The 17,246-nt window shown below is 35.2% G+C and overlaps 1 protein-coding gene across 7 annotated transcripts in view; it reads left to right on the plus strand.

Annotated features, from left to right (window-relative positions):
* The window catches only part of LOC144968069 (uncharacterized), a 240,296-nt gene that overhangs the window by 221,692 nt on the left and 1,358 nt on the right, over positions 1 to 17,246 (plus strand). For all 7 annotated transcript variants that reach the window (XM_078906041.1, XM_078906040.1, XM_078906045.1 and 4 more), the window contains 5 exons: positions 4,269 to 4,392; positions 6,499 to 6,645; positions 9,197 to 9,340; positions 13,153 to 13,437; positions 15,282 to 16,412. In XM_078906041.1, coding sequence (XP_078762167.1) covers positions 4,269 to 4,392; positions 6,499 to 6,645; positions 9,197 to 9,340; positions 13,153 to 13,437; positions 15,282 to 16,412 — 1,831 coding nt within the window. The remainder of the gene's footprint in view (positions 1 to 4,268; positions 4,393 to 6,498; positions 6,646 to 9,196; positions 9,341 to 13,152; positions 13,438 to 15,281; positions 16,413 to 17,246) is intronic.

The raw sequence follows: 17,246 nt of genomic DNA on the forward strand, positions 1-17,246 counted from the left end.
TCTCTCTCTCTCTCTCTCCTCTCTCTTCTCTCTCTCTCTCTCTCTGTGTGTGTGTGTGTGCGTGTGTGTGTGTGTGTGTGTGTGATCTATCTATCTATCTATCCATTTATCTATCTATCTATCTATCTATCTATTCTCCTCTCTCTCTCTCTCTCTCCCTCTTCCTCTCTCTTCTTCTTCTTCATTTCTTTCTTTCTTTCTTTCTTTCTTTTTTCTTTCTTCTTCTTCTTCTTCTTCTTCTTCTTCTTCTTCTTCTTCTTCTTCTTCTTCTTCTTCTTCTTCTTCTTCTTCTTCTTCTTCTATCTTCCATTTTTTCCGATGGATTTTCTTTCGGTAATAAGATTTATTTCTTCACGAATAACTATCGATATTTTAATCAAAATAATAAGAGGACGGGAGCAAAATAAATAACAATCTTCCATTAGTCTGACTTCAAAAGCTTAAATGAACCCGTCCTTGGGATGAGCTCTGTTCGATGTGAAATCAATTTTTGGACGCCGAAAGTCAACATCACAAGCCAGTCATTTCAAAAGGACAATTTTAATTATATTCGTATGATGTAGAATTATATAATAAAAATACCTATATTTATCTCTTTTCAAGATACCGCTGATACTCATTATAAATATCAGAACTTCTAAATAGATTAGACATTTTTACTTACAGTCAAGCTCTTCCTCAAACCTCGGCAAATTTTATTAACACACCACAATTACTAGCTTTCATTTTTCTCATCATTTTTCTATTTAAAAAAATGCTTTTTCAAGATTCCTAAAGACAAAAAAAAAAAGAAAGAAAAAAAAAAAAGAAAACAAATAAGATACAATTTTAATGTCGAATGCGCGTTTTTTCATTCTTATTTGTTGTGATATAATATTATATTTAGTTGTTTGTGCGCGTCTCTGCATCTGCATGTGCTTGTTGTGTGTGTGCGCGCGCGCGTGTGTGTGCACGCGTGTGTGTGAGTTAGCGAATGAGTTTGTATGGTCCTTCAATGTTTCAATACCCTTTTGTGGTTAAGTAATACTAAGCTGCTAGAAGCCGTGGACTGTAAAAGGTGACAATCAAAAATGAATAATATAACCGCTTCAAAAAAAGAACAAAATACCAAACACGGAACGTTTCGGGCTCAAAACCCTTCTTCAGCCTTCAGCTCGACGTCAATCTAGTTTTTTTTTTAGTTATGAATTTATGTTTTCATTATTTTGTTGTGGTTCTTTCGTTGTTGTTGTGTTGTTTTGTTGTTGTTGTTGTTTTTGTTGTTGTTGTTGTTGTTGTCGTTGTTGGCTGAAGAAGGGTTTTGAGCCCGAAATGTTCAGTGTTTGGTATTAGTCCTTTTTGAATTTGTCATAATCATTCTTATTCATTACTCTTTTGTTGTTTATTTTATTTTATTTTTTAAAAGGGGAAAAAAAAAAGGGGGGGGGGATATAGTATAATACGTTCAGCGTTAAATAACATGATATTATTCGAGAATCGAGAGCAATAGCAGTCCTTAGTCTGACAAAACGAATTTTTTTGTCAAACCTGAATAAATTAGTAAATCAAAAAATAAAATAAAATTCCCTTTATTCAACCTATAGGGGAAATTTATTGTCTCTGGGATCGATTTTAAGGGAAGACTGGATAACCCAGACGTCATCCGCAGTGCAGCGCCGCAAAATAAGCTAGGGCGAGGTGACTTCTTGTCAAGGCCACACAGCGATCGAACTCGGTACCTTTCGGATACGAAGCAGTGACCGTACCGCTGAGCCACGCTGCCCCTTACTTCAGCTACTTCATTGACGTAAAATTTATCTAATGGGAAGCATTTTCTTTTCTTTTACGGCTATGTGGTCTTGTGGTAAGACCCTCGCCTTCGGATCGGAAGGTTCTGGGTTCGAGTCCCGAAAAGTCCTTGGAAAAGGCTCTTTACTCACAATCTCTCATCGTACTCGGGTGTAAAATGAGTACCTGGCCGTTAACAGTGTAGTGTCTGTTCGAAAAAAAATATTGTAATATCGCCTAACAGGTGTCTTGTCTCGTCCTACATGTTAAGTGTTGCTGTTGGCTAGGGATTCCTTGTAATGCGCTTTGAGCACGTTTAGTGGATATTGCGGTATATAAAAGCTCAAGTTTCTTAGCTTTTTGTTGTTGTTTTTTCTGGGTTTTTGTTGTTGTTTTTTTTTGTTTGATTTGTTGTATTTTTTTATATTTGTTTTTTTTTTTTTTGTTTGTTTTTTTTCTTTGGGGGGGGGGGGGGGGGGGGGAGGGGGGGGGTCTGTTGTTTGTTCTGTCTTTGCTTTTTGTTTGTCTTTGTTTGTTTGGGGTTTTTTGGGGGTGTTTTTTTTTTTTTGGGGGGGGGGGGGGGGTTGTTTTTTGTCTTGTTTTTTTTTTTTGTTTTTGTTTTTTTTTGTTGTTTTTTTTTTTGTTTTTTTTTTTTTTTGATTATGTATTTTTTGTTGGGGTCTTTTCCGTTGTTTTTTTTTTTGGTTTTGTTTTTGTTTTTGTTTTTGTTTTTTTTTGTTTTTTTTTTTTTTTTTTTTTTTTTCTACGTATTGAAGTTCAAGGTTCGAACCACTTTTTCGAGAAATTTAAGGTTAATTATTTGAAGTTTATAAATAATTTTTGACCAAAAGAAAAGTGTTTTGTGAGGCAAGGGTGGGCTTGTTATTGTCAAGGATGCTTGGAGATGTTTGAGGTAATTGTTGTTGCTGTTACATCGATACGGTATAGACAAACTGTGGAATTATCCATCGATTTGCTTGTCTGGCTCCGGCAACGCTATTGTTAACCTAGATTCTCTCTATCTATCTCTATCTCATTCTCTCTCTCTATCTATCTATCTATCTATCTATCTATCTATCTATCTTGTCTGTCTGTCTATCTATCTATCTCTATCCACATGTAGGTCTATCGCTCTATCAGTCACATATTAATTATCAGTCTGTCTATCACACACAAACACACACACACATACATGCAGACACACCCCATCTCTCTCTCTCTCTCTCTCTCTCTCTCTTTCTCTCTCTCTTTCTCTCTCTCTCATTCACTCTCTTTTTCTATCTGCGTGAGAGAGAGAGATAGATAGATAGAAAGAAAGAAAGAGAGAGAGAGAGAGAGAGAGAGAGATGGAGAGATTCATTTTCATTATCTGCTCTTTGCCTTTTTTTAAGAGCTCAACCCCCTCACAATTGTCACATTCAACCTTACCCTCTCCGACACTCACGCTTCTCGTCACAAAACATGCAATCATCCAAAAGCCACACAAGTAAGGACATTTATTTGTCGTAAATATGTATACACTAGAGTGTTCCAAGTTTTCATTTATCGGGATTCGTTGCCCGCTAAAATTTAGTCCACTATCAACATCATCATCATCATCATCATCATCATCATCATCATCATCATTATCATCATCATCATCATCATCATCATCATCATCATCAATAGCGTCATTATTATCACAGCCATCATCTTTATCGTCGACGTTGCCTTCCTCCTCTTCCTATTCATCATCATCTTCATCATTATCATCATCATCATCATTTACATCATCAATATCTCCATCACCGCCGTCGTCGTTGTTACTATCATCACACAACACATGAATCTTGTACTCTAGGATGAGCACGGATTGACGAAAGACACACGAATGTGTATGCCAGCATTCATTAACGCTGAACTGTCTTCTAAAGACTGGTCCAACTACTACGAAGCTGCTTCTGGCGTCTTTTCTTGTGTCCTTACTCAAGAAATGCTCGAACTGTGCGAAGATCGTCCAAATTGTTCAAAGCTGCTTCTCATGCGTTTCTTGCCTTTTCTTGTGTCCTTTCTCAAGGCAATACTGGAACTGTGCGAAGACCATCCAAGTTGTATGACGCTGCTTCTAACGCGTTTCTCGCCTTTTCTTGTGTCCTTTCTCAAGGAAGGCAATACTGGAACTTTGCAAAGATCGTCCAAATTGTTCAAAGCTGCTTCTCACGCGTTTCTCGCCTTTTCTTGTGTTCTTTCTCAATGAAATACTGGAACTTTGCAAAGACACCATCCAAATTGTTCAAAGTTGCTTCTCATGCGTTTCTCGCCTTTTCTTGTGTCCTTTCTCAAGGCAATAAACACTGGAACTGTGCGAAGACCATCCAAGTTGTACAAAGCTGCATCTAACGTGTTTCTCGCGTTTTCTTGTGTCCTTTCTCCAGATAATACTGGAACTTTGCAAAGATCGTCCAAGTTGTACTAAGCTGCTTCTAACGCGTTTCTCGTCTTTTCTTGTGTCGTTTCTTTAGGTGATGCTGGAACTGTGCGAAGACCGTCCAAGTTGTTCTGTGCTGGCAAGTCCTAACACGTTCACACAAGATCCTTGTCAGGATACCTCCAAGTATCTCGAGGCCCATTATAAATGTCGACCTGGTGAGTTGTTATTTTCTGTCTACTTTTATAATATCACACTGAAATAATACAGTTATCCTATTTTTTTTTAAAAACAGCATTTCTTTTGGAACGTTTTAATTTCAGTTTTCTCATCGTATTTTTTTTCTTTAATAGATTTTTTAACCACACAAGAAATCTATATATCGTTAGCGATCAAAATAAAGAAGTAATTACTTTAATAAATATTTAATGGAATAAATAAATATGTAAATTAATAATTAAATAAATAAACGATTAAAAATATTTATGGAATAAATAAATAATTAAACAAATATTTAATTGAACAATAAATAAATGAATAAATAAATAGATAAGTAAATTAATAATTAAATAAATATATATATATATATTTAATTGAATAAATAAATAAATAAATATTTAATGGAATAAATAAATAGAAAGAGAAATAAATAAGTTTGCGCCTTGTTTATATGCATACTATTATAACAGTTGAAATTTGCTGAGTATAAAAATGAACTTTGAAACTGATTGATTCTGGTAGGAGGGTAAACAGCAAAACTCATAACGTTTGTTGTTAAAGATAAACATTTGCCCATTCAACCAATCGGCTTACCAGATATCTACCGCACTCTTGAAAAAAAGAACAATATTTAGAAATTTGGCGAAGTCCCAAGTTTGAAAGGTTTTGCTAAGACGAGGGTCATTTAAATCGATCGATATTTGAAGGACGAGTTTTCTGGCCAAATTTCTAAATATTTATTTTTCAAGAGGACGGCAGTATAGTCGTTGTCCTAGACGTGTATTTCACAATTGTCTGATTGCAAAGTGAATGTATCTTCCTTGGTATTTGCAAAATAGTGGAAACTGGAAATGCATGTAATGGTAGACATTGTAATGACATTTTGTGGAAGAAAGAAATTGACAGAAGACGCTGTCGAAAATCAATAAAAGCTATATCTTTTGTGGGATTTTTATTTTCTTTCATTCTTTTTCTCTTTTACTTTAGTAATTCTATGTGTTGTTGTTTGGTTTTTGATAATTCCTCTTCTTCTTCTTCTCTTCTTCTTTTTCTTCTTTTTCTTCTTCTTCTTCTTCTCTTCTTCTTCTTCTTCTTCTTCTTCTTCTTCTTCTTCTTCTTCTTCTTCTTCTTCTTCTTCTTCTTCTTCTTCTTCTTCTTCTTCTTCTTCTTCTTCTTTTTCTCCTCCTCCTCCTCCTTCTTTTTCTTTACTGTTTTTTTTCTCATTTCGTCGTTTTTTGTTGGGATTTTTTTTTTTTTTGGTTTCTTTATTTTTATTTTTTATTTTGAAAGGGCGCCCATGGGGAGGAGGGTGGGGGAGGGGGGGGGGGGGGCAGGATGCTCAAAGAGTTGGGGGTTTTTTTTGGTTTGTTTGTTTGTTTGTTTGTTTGTTGGTTTTTTTATCTTTTCTTCCGTTTTGGAAAATAATCCTTTTTTAAACACATAATACTTTTTTTTTTCTAGCGATAAACAGCATTGAATGAAACGGTAATAAAGAAGTTGCAAAAATCGATCTAAGAAAATCAGTATGTATTGATTTATCGAAGAACTGTATTTTGAGAACATGCCTTGGAATCATGTTCAGCTATAATTGAAAAATCATTTGAACATGTTAAGTGATTTATGTCAATCGTTAATTTTTTCAATTTTTTTTTTTTCATTAAAAAAATAAGCTTTTATATAGGGCAATATATACTAAACGTGCTCAAAGCGCTTTACAAGGGGTCCCTGGCCAACAGCAACCCTTAACATGAAGTACGGGACATGTTGCCTGTTAAGCGATATCACAATTTTTTTCGGACAGAGACAACGCTGTTAACGGCCAGGTAATCATTTTACACCCTGAGTACGGTGAGAGAATGTGAGTAAAGAGCAGCCTCTTCCAAGGCCCAACTAAGCGCCGAGCGAGGCTCGAACCCAGGACCTTCCGATCCGAAAGCGATTGTCATACCATCAGACCACATAACCGCACATTTTGGAATCGCCACTTCCATTCCTTTCCCCCAGAACTCTAACAATATTATGCCCCCCCCCCCTTCCCCCCAAACCTCCAACCCTACCCCATGTTTCTAATCTAATTCTTCCTTTCCGTCCGTCCCATCCTGCAGAGAATTCGGAGAGATTCACCGTATGTGAGGGAGACGAGATGCAGTTCGGGTGTGAGGACAACTACCGAGTGGCCATCTTCTCGGCCATGTTTGGACGGACGCCCAACGGAACCGTCCAGTGCCCGGCCCACAAACAAGGTTACATTGGTGAGAATTGCTCGTGGTCCGCCCAATTTCCGCCCAATTTGTCAGATTTTCCGGTGGGGTCGCGAAGTCTGTGTTGAATGTGTTGAATGGTGGCTGGCGAGACAGAGAATGAATTTATTATTTGGAGAGCCTGAGGCAGGATCTTCAGAGCACGTTTTGAAGTCGAATTGAAGAAATGTTTTAAATTTATAGTTTCGATGGTGATCATGATGATGATGATGATGATAATGGGGATGATGATGATGATGATGATGATGATGATGATGATGATGATGATGATGATGATGATGATGATGATGATGATGATGATGGTGATGATGATGCTGATGCTGCTGCTGCTTCTGATGCTGCTGCTGCTGCTGCTGATGATGATGATGATGATGATGATGATGATGATGATGAAGAAGATGGTGACTCATCGAAAAGAGCATTGGATTTTTTTTTAATACAATAATATTCCATGTCCTTCCGAGGCCTGATTCATCAATGACCCCTCATCATCATCATCATCATCATCATCATCATCATCATCATCATCATCATCATCATCATCATCAAATGTGCCGAACTTCTGATTGAAAGTCGGTGTTCTGTAATTTGGGCAGGAAGACGAACTTTCAAATGACATATTGAAAATAACTTTTAACATAATAGTCCATGTTAACGGATCCATCGTGCTTGTATTCAATAGTTCTATTAATGAGATCATAATATGTTTCCTTGACCACTACTAACAACTCACTAAACCGTGCACTAACCTAAAATGACGTCAAAATATAAGTCCAAGTAAGTGTCCGGCTATAACATTAACGAAGGTAAGGTTACACACTGACGTGGCCTTCGTAAACGCATAGCCTGACCGTAGCCCTGAAATCCAAAAGGACTGGCAGTTTGACGTCATTATTTGGTTTTTGCTCCGCCTAGTGAGTTGCCGTTAGTAGAGCTCATGGAAACAAGTTATTTCATTGGTTGAACTATTGAATACAACTCACGATTTTGTTTTCTTTCGTGGCAAAAGACTGGCATTTTGACGTCAGTTTTTGGTCAGTGTCAGGCCATAACTATACGAAGGCCACGGCCTGACCTTGTCCGTAGCCATCGTTAACATAATATAGGTAGTATGCAGATGACGTCACTCAGGTCTTTGTTATTGTTTTTTGCCATCCGCGTTTATGAGTAATGCTCACTGAACTGTATTAACCCGACTATAAACGTTCATGGATACACACCGTTTTGTGTGTTGGTCTGTTATACTTCCGGATGCAATGTTATGAGCTTCTTAGCCAAGCGCATACTATCTATAGCCTGACACAAGAACCCTATAGGACTAGCAGTTTGACGTCATTTTTTAGGTTTGTGTAGCGTCTAGTGAGTTGTCGTTAGTAGAGCTCAAGGAAACAAGTTATTTCATTGGTTGAACTATTAAATACAACTCACGATTTGTTTTCTTTTGTGGCAAAAAACTGGCATTTTGACGTCATTTTTTTGGTCAGTGTCAGGCTATAACTTTACGATGGCTACGCACTGACCGTAGCCATCGTTAACTTATAGCCTGACACAAGAGCCCGCGAAAACTTATAGTTTGACGTCATTTTCTATGTTATTTTTCACCGCCTAGTGAGTTGTCATTAGTAGAGCTCAAGGAAACAAGTGATTCCAATGGTTGGACTATTGAATACAACTAATAATTTGTCTTTTGACGTCATTTTTTGGTGTCAGGCTATAAGTTAACGATGGCTACGGTCTTAGTGTCAGGCTATAGGTTAACGATGGCTACGCACTGATTTGATCAAATAAATACGTCTTATTACAATTACATGGTGACTACCGTCAAAAGATTGTGAACAGTGAATTGTATCCAATAGTTCAACCAATGGGATCATTATTTGTTCACTCGAGCACTACTAATGGCAACTCACTTTAAAACTTTCCTAGGGTGATCGTTGTCTTGTATTGTGACGTCATTTTTAGGGAAGTGTCAGGATATGATCTGTGGTTTGATCCAACGTGTACCTATTTGCAGGTCTGATAAACCCAAATTGTTATGGGCTCATGGTTGTAATGGATATACTCTCAAACAAACAAACAAACGCAAAATATTGTCCAATACAACAATGTTAAATCAAGCCCATCATTGGGCTCTGTTATGACCCCTGGAAACATGTGCACGTTAATCTGATCATAATGCTTTTGTTTTGATGGGAGGTTGTGTTTTGTTGTTTTTTTTGGTTGTTTTTTTTTTTTTTTTTTGTTTTTTTTTTTTTTGGGGGGGGGGGGGGGGGCGGGGTTTCTTTGTTTTTGGTTGTTATTTTTGTTTGTTTGTTATTTTCTTTGTTTTTGGTTGTTTTTTTGTTTTTTGTTTCTTTATTTTTTTTTTGTTTTTTGTTTCTTTTCTTTTTGTTTGTTTATTTCTTTCTTTTTTGTTCTTGGTTTTGTTTAGATTTTGGTTTCTGTGGGATGGGGGGGGGGGGGGGATTTTTTAATTAATTTTTTTTTAGGTTGATTTTTTTTCTGACTATGTTTCACTTTTGACTTTGATTTCCATGCCCAGACTGTCAAGCGGATGGGGCTGTGTCGGAAGTACGTGATCGCTGTCAGGGCAAGAAGAGATGTGCCATTCTCGCTAACGCCAGCATCTTTGGGGACCCGTGCCCTAGCGGGATCAACAAATACCTTACTGTGTCCTACGTCTGTGGTAAGAATGATGAAGACTGGTGAAATGTTCGTGGAAACAATAGTAGAGGATTTATCCTCGTGTGTTTTTTAATAAATTAGTTGATTTTATTTATTTATTTATTTATGTGTTAATTTGTTATTTTATTTTTTATTATTTTTATTTATTTATTTGTTGATTATTTTTTTATTCGTTTATTGATTGATTGATTGATTTTTGTGACTGTTTTATTCATTTATTTATTTGTATATTTATGTATCAGTTTATTTATTTATTTTATTAGTTTGCTTAGTTTACTTATTTGCTTATTTATTTATGTATTTATTTATTTTTCTTTTGTTTCTGTTCTTTTCTTTATGTTTGTTCTTTTTTTGTTGTTTTTTTTTTTTTTTTTGTTGTTGTTATTGTTGTTGTTTTTGGTGGTTTTTTGGTTGATTTTTTTTTTTTTTGTCTATTTGTTTTTGTTTATCTGTTTTTTGTTGTTTTTGTGATTTGTTTGTTTTTTATGTGGGGGAGGGGGGGGGGGTTGGGGTCTTTTTTTTTTAATAATTGTATTATTTGAGGGGGGGGGGATGGGATTCTTTTTCTCCCAACATAAAATACAATTCGGAATGGATTGCGAGTAACGGATTCATTCCTCTATCAAATATTGACATTACTGTTTCCATCCACATTCTAATGACATTTGATGGAAACAAACCGGAAAATGGAATGAGTAGAATACCCCTGCCTAATGGGCATCACAAATTTGAAATGTCATGACCCCTTGCTCGCTCCGGGGGGTTATTGTCATGGTGTTACGACCTCTTATCGGCCTAGGGAATGTGGAATAATGAAGAGCAGATGATTATATTATTATTATTATTATTATTGTCGATGTCGATGATGTTGTGTTAGTGTTAGCAGTGAGTGGCGTGTGAGTGAAAGAGTAAGTGACGAGCAAGTGAGTACACCTAAAATTGAAGCTAATAAAAGACAATGCCCCCCCCCCCCAGACGCACACACACTCGCGCTCGCGCGTGCGCGCACACACACACACACACACACACAGACACACACACACACACACACAAACACATCCCCTTTTTGATGGACGAGCGTAGGAGGAGTTGTTGACTAGAATTCCTTCAGAGCCAGCATTAGGCCCGTGGATCCGGAGTTTATCCTTGTTTCTATAGCGTGAAAGGAACAATAGCAATTGCTTGCTATCCTTTTGATAGGACCCTAGTCTACGGCTAATTACTTTTCGCCAGATCTTACAGACCTAGCTACCCAATCACTACTGTTGGGTGGACAGGTGGAGGGGAGGGGTGGGGGGGGGGAGCAGAAAGGTCAGAAGAAAAAAAAATCTTGACTGACCTGGAATCGATTTCGGCCCCTTTGCTCGTGAAGCGAGTGTTTTACCAAATGGATTCGAGCCCCCATCGCCGCCGCCAAGTTTTTATTCTCTGTTGTCTTCTGGCACTTTCCTACTCACATCATTTCTTGTTTACCAACTGAGCTATAGGACCCCCTGTTATTGTCTAGTGTTGATGCGTATTGATTAAAAGAGTGTGTGTCGGGTGAGCGGACTGCTAGACAAAGAACAATGTATACCGTTACTAAGCTTGGAAATAGCACATTGTTTCCGTGGCCATCGTTCATTAACCTGTTAACTGCCGTACTCTGGAAAAACTCGTATTTCAAATTTTCGTCAGAAAACTCGTCCTTCAAATAATATCAATTGAAATAAGTAACCCTCATCTTGGCAAAATTTCTAAAAACTGGGACTTCGCGAAGTCTTACTTGAAATCCCTGGCATGAGAGTTTTTGACAAGCTGAAAGTCATTTTAATCGATCGATATTTGAAGGAGGAGTTTTCTGGCCGAATTTTAAAATATGGGGTTTTTTTCCAAAGTACGGCAGAATGCATTTAACAAAAGGTCATTTTCTTCTGACGAGCCTAATGATTAGGACTTAGGACCACTCGTACTTTCTAAGGCCATTTTACTCTTGATGGGGGAGCAGAGACCATCGACAAATTATCAATCTTCTCCATCTTGGCTTTGTCATTGTCGTTGTATCTTTCCGTGGACGTATAGCCTTCTTTCTTTAACTCTGTCATTACGTCCTTCCCTACTCCAGTTTTATAAGAACCATAAGTCTGATCGACTCGTTTGATAGATATAGTTATTCATGACACATTCGTATTGCCTAAGACTCTTCTTCTTCTCCCCCTCCTCCTCCTCCTCCTCCTCCTCCTCCTCCTCCTCCTCCTCCTCCTCCTCCTCCTTTGTCTTCTTCTTCTTCTTCTTCTTCTTCTTCTTCTTCTTCTTCTTCTTCTTCTTCTTCTTCTTCTTCTTCTTCTTCTTCTTCTTCTTCTTCTCCTCCTTTTTTTTAACCTTTTGTTTTGTTTTTGGTTCTTGTTTCTTTATTTTTTTATGCACAGATGTCTGTGTATGTGTTTGACTTTCTTTCTTTTTTTTTTTTCCTGAATTGAAAATGCAAACAAGAATTTATTTTTTTCCCTAATAAGGCTAACTAAATCCATTAATACAAGTTAAATTTAATAAAAATCGCAAGACTTTTCATCTGAATGGGTTTAGAGTAATTAAAATAACGTCGTTTTTTGTTGTTGTTTGTTTTTTTGTGTTTTTTTTTGTTTTGTTTTTTGTTTGTTTGGGGGGGGTGTTTTTTTTTTTTTGGTTTTGTTTTGTTTGTTTTTTGTTTTTGTTTTTCAAAGTATCACATGAAAAATAATCTGACGCAGGGATGTACTGGGAAATTCCGTTCTCCACTTCTTTATAGAGGTTAATTTATATTACTCTATAATTCCTAAGAGTTATGAGAATGAAATTTGAATTTCCTGTGTTTAAAAATATATAGGTACAGCTATGGCCACGCTTTGTTGCTGTTAGTAGCTTTCCCAAAATTCTCCTCGAAACGGCAGTATTGTTTATATTTGATGTTTTTGTAATTTCTCGCCTTCAAAAACTATGAAAGAAAAGCAATATTATGTAGGATTTTAAACGAACATGTTCATCCATGATTCGTGACTCTATGGGTTCACCTTTCTTATTTTCTTTTTCTTTCTGTTTCTCGGTGGGTTTTTTTTTTTTTTTTTAAAATAAATCTGAGGCTTCTGGTTGATGGTAGTTGGGAGTATACATGTATATTAGTGTGATAACATTTCTTTCTTCTTATTTATATTTGGAGGGATTTGGTGGGGTGTAGATATATCACTTCTCCAAGCATATATATATATATATATATATATATATATATATATATATATATTTATATATATATATATTATTTAAAATATTTACCACAATGTTTGGGGCAGTCTACATCAATGTTTCAGGCTTAATTTGCCATCTTCAGGACTGAGTTGTTTTGTATTTTAAATAATAATTCGCTCCATTACTACATGTCGAGCACTTTTCGTACCATATTTGTATCAAACACGATTCAATATATATATATATATATATATATATATATATATATATATATATATATATATATATATATATATTATATATATATATATATTTCCCCTCCCTTAACCACACAGGTGGCTAATTTAATTAGTATCCCTTTTATCTTTCCGTCCATAATGTTTTGATTTGTTTGATTACCTGGTTCCGGTACTAAGGCAATCATACCTTACGCTGACTAAACGCTTTTTATATTTTGGTCAGAAAACAGTCACGAAAAAAAAGGCTCAATTATTATTATTATTATTATTATTATTATTATTATTATTATTATTATTATTATTATTATTATTATTATTATTATTATTATTATTATTCACAAACCTCACCCTCTTTCTCTCTCTTTCTTTACAGTGCCAAAGAACATTTTAAAACCCCTCAACCAAAAGTCTGGGAAATCTAAAAAGAAGAGGAAAAAAAAGAAGAACAAGAAGAACAAGAACAAGAATAAGAACAAGAATAAGAATAAGAATAAGAACAAGAACAGGAACAAGAACAAGAACAAGAATAAAGGAAAAGATCGCCTCTCTCCTGACATCCTTCCACCCCCTGAAGAGTATCCGTCTGAATCCACACTGGACTCTATCTACGGCACCTTGGAGGGAGGGGAGTCTACCCATACCTCTGGAACCGGACCTGGTTAGTGAAGAGTAATTTACAAAAATGAATATAACAGCTTCGATAAAGAACAAATACGGAACGTTTCAGGCTCAAAACACTTATTCAGCCAAAAATAAGAAACAATAAAGACATAAATACATTACTAAATTTCAGATTTTACAGTCTTTCGTGTCCACAGCTTCTAGCAGCCTAGTATCACTGGTTAGTGAAAGAGATTCAAAGTGGCTATCGTCTGTGAATAGGGCAGAGAAGTCTTTTAACGTTACACCTTCTACTCTTCCAGTTCCAAACTCCTTTGAAGTGTGTATGTAAACCACTCCGTCGGAGGACTAATATTGAATCTTAAGGTGGCATAACTATTTTAGTAGCAGAATGTATAGGGCAGATTCTAATGATTTCGAGGTGTAAAAGAGAGAGGATTAATGATCTTTATTGACGACCGGTATTTTTGTAGGCTAGAAAATAAGATACCATCACTCTGAAACCAGAAGATCAGTTACACAATGTATGTATCCAGTCCTCCGGACGAGTGGTTTTACACTTCCAACGAGATTTGAACCAGTTTTTTTGACGTCGTACTTTTATTCCTTATTGTCTTTGAGTACAGATCTGTATCCTTTATCAAAACATTTCCCTTTATTCATCCTCAAGGAGATTTTTTTTTCTTGCAAGGGAGTAATGGAATAACTCAATGTCATCTAGCTAAAATTTGCTTCTTTTTGGAGGGGAGAGAGAGTGAGAGAGAGAGAGAGAGGTTGTTTCTTGTTTGTTATTGTTATATTGCTTCTGTCAGTTCATGTCATTTTTAGTTTTGTTTTATAAATCTATCATTTGTCATAGATTTTCTAAATAAGTTGCCATGTTTATTTGATAATAACTATATAATCTATATTTTAATTGGGTTTAAAGTTATAATATTATATTATAATAGAAATGTGTTTCATTCATTGTTTCAAATCTAGACAAGATCGGTTTGCGTCATCTAAAAGATCTGCCCTTTTCAAATCATCTTATCTTATGATTAAACTGGTTATACCCTCTGGTCTGTTTTCAAGTTTTCGAGTCAGACTCAAGCATGCTAGATTTGAGCTTGCCTCGGACTCAACCCAAACTTATTTTTACCAGATTTTTTGCTCTAGGATTTGTACTTTGATTGATGTCACTTCAGACCCGAGTTTCAATCAAACTACAGACACTTCACCCACCATCACTGCTTTCTGGGTGGAAATGGTGTGATCTTGCGTTGGAGTAAATATTAACTCACTCAACCCTAACACCGACTATATCCGTAGTTTACCCGGGTTACTTTTACCCCGTGCGTATGTATTACATTTTTATGAGACAAATTGTTGGCGTAGTATCAACGCTACTGTTTTCAGTATTTACATGTTAGTGGCAGTTGAATAAAACTATCTATGTACATGCTCATTTTTAATACATATTTGTCCAATTTTGAAAAGTAGCAAAAATCTCTAGGATTGAGTGAGTTAAACACTATGTTTAACCCTCTCCGTACCAACTATAGGAACATCGTCACTTTCGTTATGATACAACCAACATTATTCTTATTCAAATTTCTCTTGTACATCATAAAGTTTAAAGAAAATGAACAGTGTGTTATTGAGCATATTTTGCTAAAGAATTTATTTATGGCAAGAACTTACTGCTATTGTTTTTGAATGATATAAAATATATTTTTGTGTTAGTTGGGTGTGAAGTTTTGGGGAAAATCCTGAAAATGGCTGGTAAGGAGAGAGTTAAAGTAAGATTTTTTTTTGGTTGTTTTTTGTTTTTTAAAAGCATGTAAATGATTACATAAAGTGGAAAAGAAAAATTTAATTTTCATACTTTATAAATTTCAGACTCGTCCACTGAAAACCTAGTCTTACCCGACTCCTACAACACAACCACCCAGTCATTTGCCCCGTCATTGAAATCAACCACCCAGTTTGATGACAGATCATTATCGACCCCATCTTCAGCATCACCACCATCATCATCATCATCTTCATCTTCCTCAGCATCATTATCGCCATCGTTACCAACAGTCAAAGAGGTCTATACCTCCACCACAGCCACACCGACAACCACTCATCGCCATCAACATCGCCACGGGCTTCACAACAAAAGCAAAGACGATAGTCAAACAGAAACTGTCACCACCACCACATCACAAAGTGATATGACAGAGAATGTCGTTGGCCATTCTACTGCAGATCCATCGACTGCAAACATTCCACCCCAAACATCCAGTCCCATTACTAGACAGGGTCATTCCACAGCAGTGCCAGATAATAGCAGTGAAAACAATAAAGACAATTTCCATAAGGTGGAAAGTACCACAATTCCAAATAAAATTCTTGATAGCACAGAAAATGTGCAGGGTGGGGACGTTTCTTCGTCCTCAAAGCCTGACATAAATAATCGTGATGTATCAGATGAAACTGTTCACGTTGATAAGAGTCATAGAGAAAAGAATAAAGGCAATGATTTAAAAGCAGATAATTTGACATTTAATGGCAAGTTTGGTAAAAGTACCACAAGCAGCAGTGTAGAAAATATTAGCATTGCAAAGAGCAATAATAATAATAATAATAATAATAATAATAATAATAATAATAATAATAATAATAATAATAACAATAATAATAATATACGTCGGGTAAAAGAGAATTCCAAAAGTGATTCAGAGGCGGATGTGACTTCTTCTAGACCTGTAATTAGTATAAATAAGAACAGTAATAGTAAAAATGATAATAGTGATAAATCCGATTCAAATTCCATGGATTCTAAAAAGAATGTGCACAACTATGGTAAAGAGAGAGATGGTAATGGCAGGGGTAACAAGAAGAAGGATTCCATACTCGTGTCGGAACGTAACCTGACAGTGATTTGCAAGAACAACACCAGGCCATGGGGGCGTGACAAGCCCAAAGACACTCGTTCTATCGGATTTCTCAAGGATTGGTTCAGTAACATTCACTTTTTGGAAGGTAAAAATATCACATCGAGGTTTCATTGCTTTTTAAGTTAGAAATTTTAATTTTTAAATGCCTTATTTTATATATTGTTATTCTTTCTGTTTCCTATATGATTTTGTTTTTTGATTTACTTGCATACCAGTCCTCATTTTTAAACACATGGTTTAACCAGATAAAATATAAAGCAAAGATGAAGAAGAGCGATAACAATAATAATAATAATAATAATAATAATAATAATAATAATAATATAATAATAATAATAATAATAATAATAAAATAATTATAATAATAAATAATAATAATAATAATATAATAATAATAATAATAATAATAATAATAATAATAATAATAATAATAATAATAATATAATAATATGATATATAATAATAATAATAATATATATATATAATAATAATAATATAATAATAATAATAATAATAATGATGATGATGATGATAATGAAAGATTATTTAAAAGATGTAATTTATAACAATTGCAGCTATGAATCTTACGATAATGAAATCAAAGGCAAAGCTTCAGTAAGAATTATTTTCCCTTCAATTCACGATGAAATCTCATCCATGATTTGTCTTACTGAAATTTTACATGTTTTCTTTACAACTGAATTTTCACTACGTTTTATTTTTGACAATTTTAATCAAATTAATTATTATGTTTCTCATATTTACATTCAAGCAGTGTTTTGAGCAAAACGTATTCTTACAATAAAATAATTAATGCAATAAATTTTATCTTGTCTTATAAAGGCTAACTTGGATAATAAATCTTTTCAATGCCTTTTACATGACATGATATTGAAACAAGCTTAATAAGTCACATTTG

This window comes from Berghia stephanieae, chromosome 3, assembly GCF_034508935.2.
Source record: "Berghia stephanieae isolate SIO BIC M18660-M18661 chromosome 3, UCSD_Bste_1.3, whole genome shotgun sequence".
Classification (NCBI taxonomy): Eukaryota; Metazoa; Mollusca; class Gastropoda; order Nudibranchia; family Aeolidiidae; genus Berghia; species Berghia stephanieae.